Source organism: Dama dama, chromosome 3 (assembly GCF_033118175.1).
Source record: "Dama dama isolate Ldn47 chromosome 3, ASM3311817v1, whole genome shotgun sequence".
Classification (NCBI taxonomy): domain Eukaryota; kingdom Metazoa; phylum Chordata; class Mammalia; order Artiodactyla; family Cervidae; genus Dama; species Dama dama.
The window spans coordinates 58370826-58388282 of record NC_083683.1 but is presented as its reverse complement, the minus strand read 5'-3'; the positions used below and the strand labels follow the sequence as shown (position 1 = coordinate 58388282).

Sequence of the window (17457 nt, the reverse complement as noted above, 5' to 3'; positions counted from 1 at the left end):
TGTCAGAATGCCCTTTTTCTTTGGCTGGAATCATCACCCACAGGGGCTCAGCTGTGGCTTGCACCCCTCTGCCCTCACGTTCAGGTCTGAGTGAGCAGTATTGGGTCTGAGTGTCTGAGACTGTAGAAGGAGCCCACCTTCAGCAGAGCCTTAAAGCAAGACAGATAACATCTGGATACTGTTTGGGATTTCGTTGATAGAGAAAAAAGGAAAGAGAAAATTTCTATCTTATTGAAATCTTCATTCAACATGATCAAAAGAATCACTGGTTTTGAGATCTGAAAGAGACACGTGCACCCCAATGTTCATCGCAGCACTGTTTATAATAGCCAGGACATGGAAGCAACCTAGATGCCCATCAGCAGATGAATGGATAAGGAAGCTATGGTACATATACACCATGGAATATTACTCAGCCGTTAAAAAGAATTCATTTGAATCAGTCCTAATGAGATGGATGAAGCTGGAGCCCATTATACAGAGTGAAGTAAGCCAGAAAGATAAAGAACATTACAGCATACTAACACATATATATGGAATTTAGAAAGATGGTAATGATAACCCTATATGCAAAACAGAAAAAGAGACACAGAAATACAGAACAGACTTTTGAACTCTGTGGGAGAAGGTGAGGGTGGGATGTTTCGAAAGAACAGCATGTATATTATCTAGGGTGAAACAGATCACCAGCCCAGGTGGGATGCATGAGACAAGTGCTCGGGCCTGGTGCACTGGGAAGACCCAGAGGAATCGGGTGGAGAGGGAGGTGGGAGGGGGGATCGGGATGGGGAATACGTGTAAATCTATGGCTGATTCACATCAATGTATGACAAAACCCACTGAAAAAAAAAAAAAATTAAAAAAAAAAAAAAGAATCACTGGTTTTGGACCAGAGAGTGAAAACTTCCTTAATTTTGGCAGACCCTAAAAGAGTGGGGGTGGGTGGCATTATGACATGAAACTGGGGAAGTAACTTGGAGCCAGGTTCTGGAGAACTTGAAAATCATTTCAAAGCAATGAAGAGTTTTCCACAACTTTTCTGCAGGGAGCTGACCGTGAGAGAGCACTTTGTGGGTGGCAGTGGTGATAAAGGACTGTGAGGGCAGAAGTGGGGGCGGAGACCCACGAGCAGGCTACTGCGAAGGCTCTCTGAGAGGTGATGAAGGGCCAGGCAGGGCAGAGAGTCTAGAACAAGGAGAAGGATGCTGGGGAGAATGGACAGGGCTTAATGATTGCTCAAACGTGTCTGTGGGAACAGTCAGATCCCCAGCCTGGGCAAACAAATGAAGGTCAAGATGAATGGCAACACCATCACCTGAAGCTAAAAGAAGAAAGGGCAGAAGTGCTTCTGTTGTTTGTTTTCTAAAGAAATGAATAATGAATTTGGTTTTGAGTTGGAGGTGCGATGACTGTAAGACTTCCTGGTGGAACGGTCCATGAAGCAGGTACTTCACGGGGAAGGAGAATGAGATCTGAGAGAACTGAGCAGGTATGTGGTTCCTGAAGCCATGGGAATGGAAGAAATATGAAGAATGAAGATGGGGAGAAACAAGAGTAGTGCCTTGAGTAGAGACTCTTGGGAACTTGAACACTGAAAAGTCAGGCTTTAGAATAAGAACCACAGAATCCCCAGAGAGGTTAGGAGGAGGAAGGGGAAAGAATAGGTGAAAGAGGAGTTGTGTCCAAGGGGGAAGAGGGAGAGCTTTGGTACATTATGTTGCCCCTGCCCTGGATGTCAGCCAGTGATATTTATAGTGGGGTGGTGTTGCCTGTTCTTTGCCAAAATGCATCTCCAGAGTTCTGGGCAGGTGTACAGAAGTGATACATGGCCCAAGAAGCCTCTAAAAATAGCTATGGCGCCTGAGCCCCCTACCCCCAACACCTCTTATTTATAATGTGATGATCTCCTCCTCCCCAAATCACAATTAAGTATGGCTTGAGTTTGTGAAAATGAAAACAAATTTGTAATGGAACATTGATGCCTTGACTTTTTAGCAACATGACTGTAGGATATTCGTTCATTTAATAGATTTTAAAAGAATATTGAGGCTAGAGCAAAGGAAACAAGTTTCTACCCTCTAGGAACTTGTAGTCTTGTACAAAAGGCTGAATGAAAATAATTATTATATAATGTGATATAATTTTACAACACAGTGAAAGAACAGAATTAGACAGTGGTCATCAGCGGCTGCCCAAACCATTAAGTGAAAGGCTGACTGGAAATGTTATAGTGGATGGTCATTGTCAGTTTCATCAGTATAGGGAAGAGACGGATGGTCATTGTCAGTTTCATCAGTATAGGGAAGAGACACAAACAGGAAGTGCCTCCTGATGGGATGCGACAGGAAGTACTCAGTACCACCCAGGAAGCATGTGGTGGTAAAAAGGAACTGAGACTTAATTAAGCCTCTAGAGCCAATGAACTGCTGGCAAAAATTATGGAAAATAGAGGATCATATCACCTTACATTATGAAAAATAGAATACATTATGAAAAAGCAGTCAGCCACATTTAGAAAGTAGGAAAATCTATGGAACAAATGAACTGATTTCTTTAACAAATAAATGGCACAGGAAACAAATCAGAGGGAGGGTTATTATAGATTAAAAGAAATTTAGAAGAGACTTCAACTAAATGCAATGTATGGACTTTGTATTCTAATGCAAACCAAGTGTAAAAAGCAATTTTTGAGATAATTAGGGATATTTAAACACTGACTAGATATTGGATGATATTAAGGGATTATGATTAAAATTGTCAGGCATGATAATGGTATTGTGGTCATGATTTTTGAACAAGTCTTTAACTTAAAATATATATATAACTGTAAAATATATATGGAATAAAATATATAATATTATTAGTAATATGTAGAATACATAATATTAAATATGTACGTTTTAAGGTACACAGTATTTAAGAATGAAATGATGTGATAAGTAGGAGTACCTTTAAAACAGTCCAGTAAGTCATGGGATAGGGGAACAGTATATGTGGGCTATAAATACTGGATGACTGCAGAAACTGGGGTTTGGGTATGGAAATTCATTATACTATTTTCCCTACTTTCATGTATTTAAAAAAAAACACTTAATAAAATATTTAAAATATAGTGTAATAATTGTTACAATGAAAGGACAGTGGGGATAGAAGATCCTGGGTGTGGGCGCTGCCCATAGGAGGCAATGATGACAGTGTTCTCCTAAATGTGTTACATAATATGAGGGTCTGCAGGATATGAATATGTTCTGCACAAGAAGAGGATCTGGGGGTCAAAGTGGTTTCAGGAATAGTGGGCTCAAAAAGCTCGAGGGGAGCCTTTGCTATGGCACATCTCCATTTCGTGGATCATGGCCACCTGCACAGTTTTCATGTGTCCCAGGACTCTACCAGGGCACAGAGTCGCACACAGAAGTCTTCACCTTTCTGAGCACAGGCATTTTTTTAAAAATAGATTTTGTACAGTTACATGGGAAACAGAAGGGCAAGAGAACTTGGAATTGGTAAGAAGAGAATTGGTAAGGCAATGATGCAGGGGAGGGACAGGTTTGGTCTGTGTGGGGACACAGATTTGACTCTGAGTCTGTGGGCCAGGGGACATGGGAATTAGGACTTGGGACTTGTGATTCTCTAGAACAGGGTTTAAGTCCCAGCTCAGCTACTTCATAGCTGTGCAAAGTCCTTTTGCCTCTGAACTTATTTTCTATTCTGGAAATGGAAAATAATTCTCTCTTATCTATGTTTGTGTGTGTGTGTGTGTGTGTGTGTGTGTGTGTGTGAGAAAATCTAATGAGATGACCTGTTTAGAAACACCTTGTAAATGTCAAAGGACTATATAAATGGAAGCATTTATCCTCCACAGTTAATGGCAAAGGACTATATAAATGCAAGCATTTATCCTCCACAATTAATGTAGAGAGCACACTTAATGTGGAGACTCTTTAGTGTCTCCAGAGATGGGGGTGCAGCTGGGGAGGGCTGGAGGAGACAAGAGATTAGAATCTGCTTCCTTTTTACTAATTGAAGTTTTTGTGCTCAACCACCAGCCTATCTTAAAATGATCTTCAAGATGAACTAGCTGGTTTCCCCTCATGTTCATATATTGATTTAAAAAAAAATTCATCTTTCTTCCTACTGACCTAAAGAAGATGGACAACTAGTTCAGTAAAGATAAGGATACACATCATCCTCAAGGTCACTGAAATTTCTTTTAAAATAAAGTCTTAGAAAACATCAATATTCAATTCTCTTTCTCTTCTTAATGAATCATAGTTCTTTCCCTTTATCAGATTAAAGCCCTGAACATTTGTGAGGGGAGGGAGACAGACAGGGTGATGTGTGTCCTTCAGCTGAACTCTTACCTCGGTCTGGACCATGTGAACCCTGTGAAGTCTTAGGTCATGCACAGCTCCATAAATGTCCACAGAATCTTTGGAGTCTAATTGCTGGAGGATTCGGTCCAATGCAATAAAGGTTCCAGTCCTACCCACACCAGCACTAGAAAAGAGAGTGAAGAAAGACCACTTTTTTCATTAAACTGGACTTTCTGGACTGTATCCAATGACTCTAGCACAATCTTTCCTTTCCCTTCCCTTCCAAGTTAGAGAAGAATATAGGATACTTCTTTCTCTCAATGTGCTCTCTCAAAGAAATAAAACCCAGGGTTCTGAACTTCCATCCTTTCCTCCTTCCTTCCTCCACCTCTCCACCCCATCAAGGGTAAGGATTTGCTGTGTATCATTTTCAAGCATGCTTTTATACTCTTCCTATATTCATGTAAATCTACACACAATATACTCATTTAATGTGTTTCCAAAATTTACTAAAATGGTACTAAACAAGGTTTATGTATTCTTATGTCAACTTTTCTACTCAATATTGTTTTTGAGATTTGTCTACATTTGTTACATGTAGACATAATTTCTTTTATAGGGTTCATAAACCACCGTTCCCTACTGATAAGACAATGAGATTGTTTTTAGTTTTTCTCTATTACAAATTGCGTTGCAGTGAGCATCATTGTGCACACGTGTGGGGTTTCTCGAGGACTGATATTTAGAAGCAGAACTGCTGGGTTATAGTGTAGGAACACCTTCAGCTTCACCAGGAATTGTCAAATTGCTCCCTAAAGTGATGGCATAACCTGGGGTTTTTTTATGCATATATTTATAAGTAAAGAAAAACAGGTTTTCGGTGTTATTGGGTGAACATGCCTGCCATTTTCAGAAGGCAGGAAACTCTTGAAAGTCTCACATTCCTATAAAAAGCATCATGGTTCCGATGACATATAAAAGCAGGGCTCCTAGGGTGCTGGGCAGATTGGGAGAAAACAAGTACATGTGACTTTTCTCTTACTGTAGCAATTCCCTGCTGTTTATTAGTGCCATTCGGTTAGGGCTATCCAAGTGTTTCTGCAAACATTAATTAGCTAAACACTAGGCTCCCCAGGGAGAAAGAGAGTGAGAGACTGCTTGTTAGGTTGATTTTATGGTTGTACAGGCTGAAGCAAAGAGAAGTCAAGAGAGAACAGAAATTTAAGAGCAAAATTGGGTTGCCACAGATGGCAATGCGACTCTGTGGGAAGTTGAGAGCTGTGATCCTAAAGGCTGGTTATGGTTTATACAGGTGGAGGAGAGAGAGGGGGCCATTCCAAGCAGAAAGAATGGCAGGAGGCAAGGATGAGCTTGAGCAGTCTCCTCCCCAGCTAGAGGGGGAGGTGAGTTTCTAGGAACTTGGATTGAGGGGTGAGATGGGGCCCAATGATGAGGGACATGGAAGTCACATAAGAGCTTTGCACTGGATACAGTAGGAAAAAAAGCAAGAGGGAGAGAAGGATGGAGAGCCAGAGAGAGAAATGGGAGGTGAAGAGACTGCGAAGGAGTGAGGTTGGGGAGCAGTGGGTGGAAGAGGGTGGAAGAACACCCCCCGGGCCCAAGCAGCCTGGTTGGGCACACAGACCCTCCACCCACCCCATTCCCCAGGCCTAGACACCCGGCTGCCATCCTGCTGGCTCTGGGTGGAAGGGTACCTGCAGTGCACCACAGTGGGCCCGGCCCCGGGGGTCCGGTTGATGTAGTCCCTGACAGTTCTCACAAACTGGATCAGGGACTGGGTGGTCTCCGGGACACCATGGTCTGGCCACACCGTGTAGTGGAAGTGGCGGATGAGTCTGTGTGCGTCCAGCTGTTCCTCCTGGAAGAGCAGAGTGGTAAGAAGGGGAACGGCTCAAGGCAAACCTTCAACACTGACCACCGTGCCCAGGCAGGGATTCCTAGGAGCCAAACTACAGGAGAGGGAACCAGCAGAAATGGGATTCACAGGCGTTCTTCATCTTCCTGCACGGTGCTAGTGGTAAAGAACCCACCTGCCAAAGCAGGAGACAGAGGAGACATGGGTTCGATCCCTGGATCAGGAAGATCCCCTGGAGGAGCGCATGGCAACCCACTCCAGTGTTCTTGCCTGGAGAATCCCATGGACAGAGGAGCCTGGCGGGCTACAGTCCATGGGGTTGCAGAGTTGGACACGACTGAAGCGACTTTAGCACGCACTTCATCTTCCCAGCTTTGTTAGTCAGTGAAGTCAAACGAACAAACATACGCTGCATATCCGAAATTCCCGGATGGTCCACTCGGGCAGCACAGATTCCGACAGCATCTGCAGAATGAGGTCCCCATAGTAGAGGGAATCTTGGTCTGCTGGCCAATAATGGTCACACTTTACCTAGAGGAATACAGGCAGAAAACAAAAAGTGAGTCTGGAAAAGTGCTTCTACCATGAAGCTGAACTTTCCCTCCTGGAAATGTCTTCCTGAGTTGGAATCCAGGGTCAGCTGCTAAAGCAATCTGACGATCTGCTTTGCCTTAACCTGCTCATGGGCAGGGCTGAAGCTGGGCTTCTGCTCCCAGTGAGGGAGAGACATCGTCAAGGGGCAAATCCCCCACCTTCAGATTCATTTCCCTTTCAGGTTCATGTTCTGTGGCTTCAGTGTTTGTTGATTTCCTCAGCCTTTCAATTTCATGGGCACATAAACCATGTCTTACAATTTCTTGCGCTCTTTTATTGTTCGTTTTTGCCTTGTTTTGTTTTCTGAAGAAAGATCTAGCTGGGAAGATGAAGGCACCATCTCCCTGGCCCTTTTTTGTCCATGTTTTTATGTTGTTCCAACCTGGATCCAATGAAATGGGCCAGGTGATCTTTGAAAAGTCAGAACATTTAGCTAAGATCACATTCACAGGTGAAGACGGGAGACAGAGTATTGTGAACATATATAATTATTGAGCACAGACACTGGGAACTTCATGTAATCTTTCTTTTTAACCAGCAACATAACCACATAAACCATTTAATCAGACAACTATTTTACTTTGTGTCTGCAGACACAGCCTAAAATTCACTACTCCTTACTTCCTGAAATTAGGGGTAGAGCCAGTGACTCTGCCAACATACCTCTTCTCCCCATACAACAGAGGATGGTGATGACAAGAGGCCAGGTAATCCTTCTGTGTCCTGGACACTTCTGATGATCCCACTTGTTCAGTGGAACCATCTTTGACTGAAACTTCAGACCCAGCATCTGAACAGCGTATCACCTGGGTTTACTACAGAGCTTTCTATAACCGAGTGGCTTTAACTCAGTAACAGTGTTCTTGTATGATCCCTACTTGGTTTCCATGGGGTTTCTTTTAAGATTTTTTTTTTTTTTTGATGAGGACCATTTTTAAAGTCTTTATTGAATTTGTTACAATATTGCTTCTGTTATATGTTTTGGTTTTTTGACTGTTTGGTATGCGGGAGCTTAGCTTCCTGACCAGAGATTTTCCTACATTGGAAGGCGTGGTCTTAACCACTGGGCAGCCAGGAAAGTCCATACAGGGTTTCATTTCTACGGGGCGGGGAGTCAAATTCCATCCAAGGGGTGGAAAGCAAGGTCAGTATGACAGGAAGACCGGGTACTCACTCGGCCCTTCTCCACACACTGCGTCACCATGACGATGTTGTGAACATTCTGTTCCCACGCCATTTTCCAGAAGTCATCCTTGGTGCCGGGAAGAGGTCCCTGAGTTGCGATGTATTCTCTCCTGAAGTTGTTGCCCTGCAATGAATTTACAATGTGGGGAGTCAGAAACAATGGGCCTCTTCAGAACTCTAAACAAAGGGCTTAGTGCTGTAGATTAGGTGAGATGCAAGTCTTTGCCAGGTCCCTGATTTGAAAAAGAGATACTAACACGTGGCAAGGCTTGGGAGCAGGAAGGACAAAGGCCGGAATGCTGACCTATTGTGAAGAGCCAAGGCCTTTTTTTACTAGGTTGGGTTTATTCTTAAAGGCAGCTGAGGACTTGGGCCATAATTTAGAAAACACTTCACCCTCAGTTATGTGTGTGTATACACATTGTGGATTGTCTGAGGAACTGACGTTGATGAGGCTTTTGCCCTATTTAACAAAGAAGAGTTTTACTCATTTTGGATACTTGGCTTTGGGATGTTGGTAGGAGATACCATGCAAGGGAAACTGAGGGGAAGAGAAGCCACTGTTTATTGAGCATCTACCCTATCACAAGCTCTGGTGGTGGTTTAGTCGCTAAGTCGTGTCTGACTGTGATCCCATGGATTATAGCCTGCCAGGCTCCTCTATCCATGGGAGTCCCCAGGCTAAGAATACTAGAATGGATTGCCATTTCCTTCTCCAGAGGATCTTCCCAACACAGGAATCGAACCCAGGTCTCCTGCATTGCAGGCAGATTCTTTACCAACTGGGTTACAAGGGAAACCCATAACAAGCTGTGGGTCAGGATTTTCACAGATCTTACTGAATCATAAGCATAGCTCTATGAGCTAGGATATTTTCGCCCACACATTCTGCGTTCTAGCAACACTACGGTATTACTTGCAGATCCCAGTTGAAGCTGTTTCTCCTCTTGTCTTTCCTTCGGGCTTCTGCTCTGTCACCTCTGCTACCCCCACCCCCACCCCGCCCACCCAAACACAGCCGCTCGTCTGGCGAATCCTTATTTATCCTCCAAGTCTCAGCATGTTGCCTGCTCTGCTGAACTTTCCTTTATCTTCATCTCTGCTGGAGGATGTTTTCCCAGAAGCTCCTGTGGCAACCTCTAGCCTCTTGCTACTCAGAGAGGGATCCTCAGACCAGCATCAGGGGATCATCAGGCAGCGTGTTACAGATTCAGAATGCCAGGTTCCACCCTAGTCCTGCCGAATCAGAAGCTGCATTTTTTTTTTTTCTTCTGACATATGGGAACTTAGTTCACCAACCAGAGATCAAACCCACTCCTCCTGCAGTGGAATGCAGAGTCTTAACCACTGGGCCGCCAGAGTAGCCCCAATCAGAAGCTGCATTTTAACAAGACCTGTAGATGATGCGGGTGTGCGCTCATGTTGGTGAAGAACTGCTCTATCCTGTCAAGGGCATCACCTTGTCATTTTCTGATGCCTCAGGACTCCATTGGACCCTCTCTCTGTACACAGCACGATGTCCAACTTACAGTTAGCACTTCATTATATAGTGTTTAGGGCTTCCCCGGTGGCTCAGTGGTGAAGAATCCACCTGCAATGCAGGCGTCACAGGAAGGCATGGCAACCCACTCCAGTATTCTTGCCTGGAGAATGCCACGGACAGAGGAGCCTGATGAGCTACAGCCCATAAGGGTCGCAGAGTCTGACATGAGTGAAGCGACTTAGCATCCACGCATATAGTGTTTATGGAGTAAATGTAGGATTATTTAAGGTAAATATTATCCTTATTCTTTTTTGGAGAAGGAAATGAAGGTCCAAAGGATTGATAAAACTTGCACAAGATCCCAGAGTCAGCAAGGGGCAGAGATGGGATTCAAACTGGGTCTACCTGATCTGAAGCGTTTTCCACTGGAGGTGCTGTAGGAAGCTGGTGAATTGCTAACCAGAATCTGAGCCCAGAGGTTTGACACAACCTTTGAGTTGTGTCTGTGGTTTTTAAAAATCCAAATAACTTTGAATTAGCTTCCCTAGCTAGGCAGCCTTAGCTGTGGAGATTCAGCTTCCTTAGGGAGCTCTAATCTTGACTAAGGGCTGCAGAGAGGAAATGACCTTTGAAAATGCCTCCTGGGCCCATAATAATCCTATGTGACTATAGCCATTGTGAAAGCTGGGCCTTAGCAGTGATTGACTAGGACAGCCTGCATTTTATGGCAATCAGACATGGCCTTTTTTTTTTTTTTCCTTCTAAAAAGTTCATGTTTCCAGACCTGAGAACTGTGGGAGTGTGTTGGAGGAGAGGTGTCTCCAGCATAAATGCCTGTCAAAGTCTCATCCCAGTTGCTTTGGCCCCGGGTTCACTTACAGGGATGTAGCTGGCATTGATGTAGTCAGAGCACGGGTCATCATCCACGTTGGACAGCTTCACTCGAGAGGAATCATCTGGAAGGAAGTTTATTGTGAAAGATGTATCAGTGAGCCATGGGGTGATTTTTCTACTGTTTACAGAATGCTTTGCATTTGACAGGTATTAGCTCTCCCCCACCACGACCCCACATGGCAGACAGTCTCAGCTCCATTTTGCAGGTGAAGCTCACACAGAGTTGCACAAGTGGCCCAGAAACATACAAGCAAATGAGCCAAATGCTCTTCTAAGCCCATCTGTGCTTCCCTCTGTAACACTAACAACATTCGTCTGATGGAGTGGCCAGCTCCTTTTCATCGTTGTAATGAATACAATTCAGGAAAGCTACCTTCAATTGCTTCACCCAATTGGGTAAGGATAATAAGAATAATATATACAATATATATCTTTATCTATGAAATAATTGCTAATTAGAGATTTTAAGTAAACCAAGGTTGACCCTTACTGTTAACCCTGTTACAGCTCTTAACCCTCCAAGGAGAAGCATCAGGACCATGTGATGAAATGTCAACAGCATAAGAGGTCTTTCTCTCACAGCCAGAATTTCAGCTGGTTGTTACCCTCTGGAGAGAAGTCCAGTAACGTCCAAGTCATTTGTTTTTAAAGACGTTTCGAGCCTCAGATCTCCCATATCCAGCTATAGCATGTTGCTTTAGCCCCATTTTTAATCATAGAAAAGGAAAGAAATGGTGAGAGGAAGGCGGTATTACAGATTTCAACACAAAACTTACAGGGCAATATATTGTTGTATCGATTTTTCCCTCTGTTCTCTGGCAAGAGTGCAATGTCACATGATTGGTTTCGACCCACATCTTTTAAGTCCTGTAAGGTCAAAAATAAGTTTGCAAGTGGATAATGTGAAATAGAATATGGCAAACTGGACAGTCCCTGAGATACATAATAATCTAACAGTATGTTACACTAGCTGCATTTGTGGAATGTCTCCTATTCGACCACGGGCATCGGCTGTCATCCCCACAACAGCCCCGGAGGAGGTAGTCTCATCTCCATTTTACAGATGAGGCTCAGGCAGGATAATTCACTTGCCCCGGGTCACACAGGTTGCAAAGCTGGGAACTGAATCCAAAGCCTGGGCACTTTTCACCCAACCACATTATCTCCCAAGCAAGCAAAAGGCCAGGTTAAATAACTGACAGCATCAGTTTGCATTTGAAGTCTATTAATTCTTTCTTTCCATCCGATCTGGGTAGCACTTTGTCGGTTATTCTGGAGATCAAACTGGCTTATGAGACTAGGTGGTATATTGTGCAGGGAATGGATTCAGGCATAAAAGAACACTCGGTGAGACCCTAAGTGCCATTCTAACTCCTGAGCCCAATTGGGTTGTGATTCCACAGTGAAGGCTGAAAGGAAATTCTGCTAAGGACCAGGGATGCTAAAACATCATTGCATCTGAGTTGTACCTCATATTCCTTGGATAGAAGATAGTTGGAGTCAGCCTGCAGCTTCATGAAGTGCCCTTCAAACTGATTTACTTTTATTGGGCTATGGTTAAAAACATAACAGAAAGAGAAGAAAATTACTGAAGAACAGGAGAAAATGCCTTACCCAACCCTAGTTATATTTCAAAAGCAGACAATATAGTAATTGATGAGTTCTTTCTTACCAAGAAGTTTTCCGGTTACTGTGAAGAGAAGCCAAAAGTAGAAAGATCTTGTTAGCAAATTTCATGTAAGACAATCAACTCTTCTTTCAATAAATAAAGTGAAGGAAAATGTGCTCACCCTTTTTGGCCCAAGTTCAAGTGGACAGACAGTGGTCGATCCCGACGAATGCTCAGACGAGCAGAGGGCCTTTCTCGACCGTGGCTGAAACATAAGGGAGAGGACTGATATTTTGATTATGAAATAATTTAAACAGATTTCTCTGTCTATGGTAAGGCTGGGCTTGCTTAGTCGTGTCCAACTCTTTGCAACCCTGTGGACTGTAGCCTGCCAGGCTCCTCTGTCCATGGAATTTTTCAAGCGAGACTACTGGAGTGGATTACCATTCCCTTCTCCAGGGGATCTTCCCAATCCAGGGATTGAACCCAAGTCTCCTGTGTCTCCTGCCTTGCAAGCAGATTCTTTACCCGCTGAGCCATCAGGGAAGCCCAGATTTCTCCACTTATGGTAAGAGTGTGCATGTTTGTACAAATATGGATTTTTCAGTACATGTATATTTTACACTCAGCCAACATCCCTTTGAGGGAGGGAGCAGGGAGGAAGAACATAAAGAAACAGATTTTCCCCACTCAGAAACAGATCTTTGCAATAGCTGAAGATGTGTCTTCTGTTTTTGGCTACAGGTCATAATCACTTCCCACACTCTCAATAAAGCTTTTCTTTAAAAAAAAAAAAAAAGACACACACACAGTAAATCTTAGATGCAAGACACGACTGCAAGAGAGAGGACAATGTGCCAAAGAGAAGAAATTCCCTAAGGAAAGAGGGCATGGCATTGGGGCCACACATGCTTAGTTCTTTTTGTTTCCTTCTTAGCTTACCATGGCGTGTAGGAACCACAAAACTGAGATGGCACCCGTACTTTTCAGAATTGTTCAGAAAAGCATTTGGAAACATAATTCATAGACATCTCTGTCTTCACAAGGTGACTGAACCACACACATACACATTTTTTTTCCTCTGTGCCAAAGGAGCTATTTCACATTCAAATGAGGATACAGATGGCCCCTCATTCCTTTGGTAAGGATAAGACTCAGCAATGGTATGCAAACAAGTGAGTCATGGTTTTAGGGTTTGTCTCTTGTTTCTCTTATGAGATAAAGTGCCTTAACCTGGAGAAATTAAATGATTTCTCCCTTCTTACTTTTCAGGCAAAAGAGCATTTTCAGTTGCATCTTTAAAACTGTGAACCCAATCACCAAAGGGAACTTTGTACTCACCTGGCTTTCCGTCTGCAGATGAATAAGGCAACAACAGCGACGAGCATGCCGATTAAGAACAGACCAGCACTCACACCTTCAATAACTCCAAACAGAGGCTCTACAGGACCCAGAGCACAACAAGAAACCCAGGTGGGAAAATTAGTGTTATTAAAGAACCAATAAGAGAGCTATGGGAACCCGTCTCCCCAGTGATGTTATTATAGAAGAATTCGAATGATGCCCACATTAAGGCATTTACTGTTGTTTAGTCACTAAGTTGTATCCAACTCTTTTTGTGACCCTGTGGACTGTAACCCATCAGGCTCCTCTGTCCATGCGATTTCCCAGGCAAGAATACAGGAATGGGTTGTCTCCATGGTATCTTCCTGACCCAGGGATCAAACCCGCGTCTCCTGGGTTGTCAGATAGATTCTTTACCACTGAGCCACCAGGGAAGCCCAAGGCTTTTACTATCTAAAGCTTAGAGTATACAGCTGAAAAGATGAAACATGAGCTACTACTATGAAATGGTGGGTTGGTCATTATATTTTTGAAATTAATGATATTCAGCTTATAATTAATTGGGACTTCATTTGTGCTTGTATGCACAGTTTGGGGCACTTGAGGTAAAGGCCAGGAGTTTGCCAAGGTTAATATGCTATTTCATTTGTTACACAGCATCTGGGACATTGGCAAATCCAGTGAGTTGCTCAATTATTTTAATGAAATTCCGTGTTTATTAAATGATCTCATATTGTCACTGGGAGTTTATAAGAAGGTAGCCCATTTTAAAAACAGTGTTTTTGAAATATAATTCACATACCATACTATTCACCAATTTAAACTGTACAATTCAATTATTTTACATTCAATTTTGTAATATTTTAATCACCCCCTAAAAGAAGCCCCATGCCCCTTAGCAGTCATTCTCTATTCCCTCTCTCTAGACCCTGGCAACCACTAACCTACCTTGTCTTCATAGATTTGCCTTTTCTGGATATTTCGTATAAATTAAGCAATAAACATGTGCTTTTTGGAACTGGCTTCTTTCACTTAGCATGTTTTCAAGGTTCATCCATGTTGTGGCATGTACCAGTATTTCATTCCTTTTTATGCTGAATAATATTCCATATTTTGTTTAGCTATCAGCCATTGATGGACATTTGGGGTATTTCTACTTTTTTTGGTCATTTTGAATAATGCTGCTATGAATCTCCATATACAAATTTTTGTTTCATTTTTCATGGGTATATACTAATGAGTGGAATTGCTGAGGAAGGTGTAACATTTTGAGAAGCTGCAAAATGTTTTCCATAGAAACTGCATCATTTTACATTCTACAAACAATGTATAAGGGTTTGGATTTCTTCATATCCTTGCTAACACTTGTTATTATCTTTTTGATGATAGCCATTCTAGTGGGTGTGAAGTGGTATCTTATTGTAGTTATGATAATGTCTAATGATGAGCATCTTTTCATGAGTTTATTGGACTTATGTGTATCTTTTTTGGCAAAATGTCTATTTGTACCCTTTGTCCATTTTTTAAATTGTGTTGTCTTTTTATTATTGAGTGGTAAGTGTTCTATATATTCTGGATACTTGACCTTTATCAGACACAGGATTTGCTAATAGTTTCTCCCATTCTGTGGGTTATCTTGTTTCACTTTATGGTGTCCTTTGAAGCTCAAGAGTTTTTAATTTTAATTAGGTCCCATTTATCTATTTTGTTGTTGCTGCTTGTGCTTTTGGTGCCATAGCTAAGAAACCATTTCCTAACTCAAAGTCACAAAGGCTTCCTCCTATGTTTTCTTTTAAAAGTTGGATCATTTTAGCTCTTACATTTAGGTCTATGGAGTAATCCATTTTTGAAGTTGCATTTTAAGCACTTGGATTTGTTTATTCAATGTTGATTTTAAAGATTTAACAAATCAACATAATCATCTTTCTTTTAAGGTGGTTAATATTCCTTTTTTGGATATATGTTTACTATCTTTCTTTACTGGACTACTTACAATTTTTGTTGTATAACAATAATTTAAATAGGGAAGAATAATGTTTACAAATCCCATTCTTAATATTAACTTGTAAGCAAACACATCTAAATTCTCTTAACTGTGTTCTGATTCCTTTTTGGTCTGAAAAGTGGGAGATTATCCTATATTTGGCATAAATAGATGGGAGTGTTTGTGAGGCTGAGTCATCTTTTGTCATGCAGCATGAGAGACTGTTTTAGCTCTAAAGAAGAACTTCCTGAGACCAAGCACTGTGAAAGGCTGGGTACAGGGGAAGGCTGGGCAGATAATGGTACCAAAGAACAATGTGCTAAAAAATAAATCTATTCTCAGCATGTTGGAACTATTCCAAATCAGTGCAGTGCAGAAGTTAAGAGGTCAGGCAGAAAGTGCTAGAACCCAGCTCTGCTATCTTAGGCAAGTTACATGAACTCTTGGTATCTCAAATCCTCACCTTTAAAATGGGGGATGGTAATAGTATCTACCACAAAAGGCCATAGTGAGGATTAGGTAAATTATTCTAAGCACAACGCTTAAAACTGCAGCTCCACAGAGAGGACAAAGAGTCAATATTAGCTACTATTATTATTCAGGGGCTTCTCTGGTGGCTGCGTGGTAAGGAATCCACCTGCTAATGCAGGAGACACAGGTTCGATTCCTGGGTCAGGAAGATCCCCTGGAGAAGAAAACGACAACCCACTCCAGTATTCTTGTCGGGGAAATCCCATGGACAGATGAGCCTGGTGGGCTATTGTGCATGAGATCGCAAAAGAGTTGGATACAGCTTAGCGACTAAAAAACAACGTTATTCAGGCTTTCCTTTTAGCACAGTTTAGAGAAGTTTCTTTCAGAAATTTATGTAAAGCCAAGTTAATACTTTTTTTTTATCATGTAAAAGCAACATATAATAAACAAAAGGAAAAAAGTTCCTTCTAGTCTTTTTTTTCCTATGCATTTCTATGTATATGTTTCATATACACATTCCCATTTACAACTTGAAAGCTTTTTATACCTACTTCTGTTTTGGCCTGTGTCAGCTCTTGATTTGAATGTTCTTCATCCACTATTTTTTTTTAATTCAATTTTAATAGATAAAAAAATCTGGTACCTCTTTCTACCTTCTTTACAAGATAAATCTCCTTTCAGTCCACTCTGCTACAGAAGTTGTGCAATTTCTCTAATCCACATCAATCCATGATCATATAAAGGTTACATTCCAAGCAAAAATAAATGATCCTCCCACCATCAGCCAAGTCCCTGGGTCTCTCCTGGTTTGGGAAGCAGGGAGTCTGAGGTCTAGCCTCTTACTAGAGGCTCTTGTAGGTGATGTGGTGCTTGGCACTATGTCAGATGGATGAAAAGGTTAGCCTTACCTGACTCAGTGGTGATGGGCAAAGAGAAAAATGTGTCTGAATAGAGTGGTTTTGCGAATTCCTTCAGGTCCTCATCAAATAGCTGGGTGAAAGCCCGAATGCTGATTCTGAAAAGAAAACCAATTTATTTAAGCACAAATTAGTGATTGGCCACAGTAGGGCTGACTGGAGAATGTTTTCAAGGAAAAACAGGGTGGTCATCTGGTCAATATGCATGTAGGGGAGGGTATGAATTATGAAATCAGAAGGCCCTGGCTTCGTGCATTCATGCATCATTCATCAGATATTTATTGAGCCTCTACCGTGTGCCAGAACCTGTCCAGGAGCTAGATATACTGCAAAGAATAAGTCCCTATCATCTGAAGGTTTACATTCTTGAATATAGAACTGAGCTTAGTAGGCTGAAGTCACAGGGCAGCGTGGGAACAAAAAATCACTTTCTAACATCTAGAGTATGAGCTGCCACATAGGTAGTGAGCTCCCAGTCACTGAGGGGGTTTAAGCAGAGACTGGAGAACCAGCTCTCAGGGGATCTGCAGGACAATAGCCAGGCATGAAGTTAAAGACTGGCTTGGGCAACCTCTTGAGCCCATTCTATCCTAAAGTTTCCCAGATTGTAGGTTTACTGAGAGTAACAGGATAGGTTTAGATGGGAAAACGTTTTCTAGGGTTAATTTAAATCATATGAGAATGAATGAATGACTCTTTTTTCCCTTAAAAAAAGAAATCTAGATTTGCTTAACCCAGAAGTATCTGGGCACATCCTGTAATAATGCTGAAACAGTACCAGCAT

At 42.2% G+C, this 17457-nt stretch overlaps 1 protein-coding gene across 2 annotated transcripts in view; it reads right to left on the bottom strand.

Moving 5' to 3' along the window:
- The window catches only part of PTPRB (protein tyrosine phosphatase receptor type B), a 124733-nt gene that overhangs the window by 12015 nt on the left and 95261 nt on the right, over positions 1–17457 (bottom strand). For both annotated transcript variants that reach the window (XM_061129936.1, XM_061129943.1), the window contains 11 exons: positions 16665–16771; positions 13296–13395; positions 12136–12219; positions 12018–12035; positions 11815–11896; positions 11122–11212; positions 10331–10407; positions 7958–8092; positions 6598–6720; positions 6029–6192; positions 4362–4497 (listed from right to left, as the gene is read on the bottom strand). In XM_061129936.1, the coding sequence (XP_060985919.1) occupies positions 4362–4497; positions 6029–6192; positions 6598–6720; positions 7958–8092; positions 10331–10407; positions 11122–11212; positions 11815–11896; positions 12018–12035; positions 12136–12219; positions 13296–13395; positions 16665–16771 (1117 nt within the window). The remainder of the gene's footprint in view (positions 1–4361; positions 4498–6028; positions 6193–6597; positions 6721–7957; positions 8093–10330; positions 10408–11121; positions 11213–11814; positions 11897–12017; positions 12036–12135; positions 12220–13295; positions 13396–16664; positions 16772–17457) is intronic.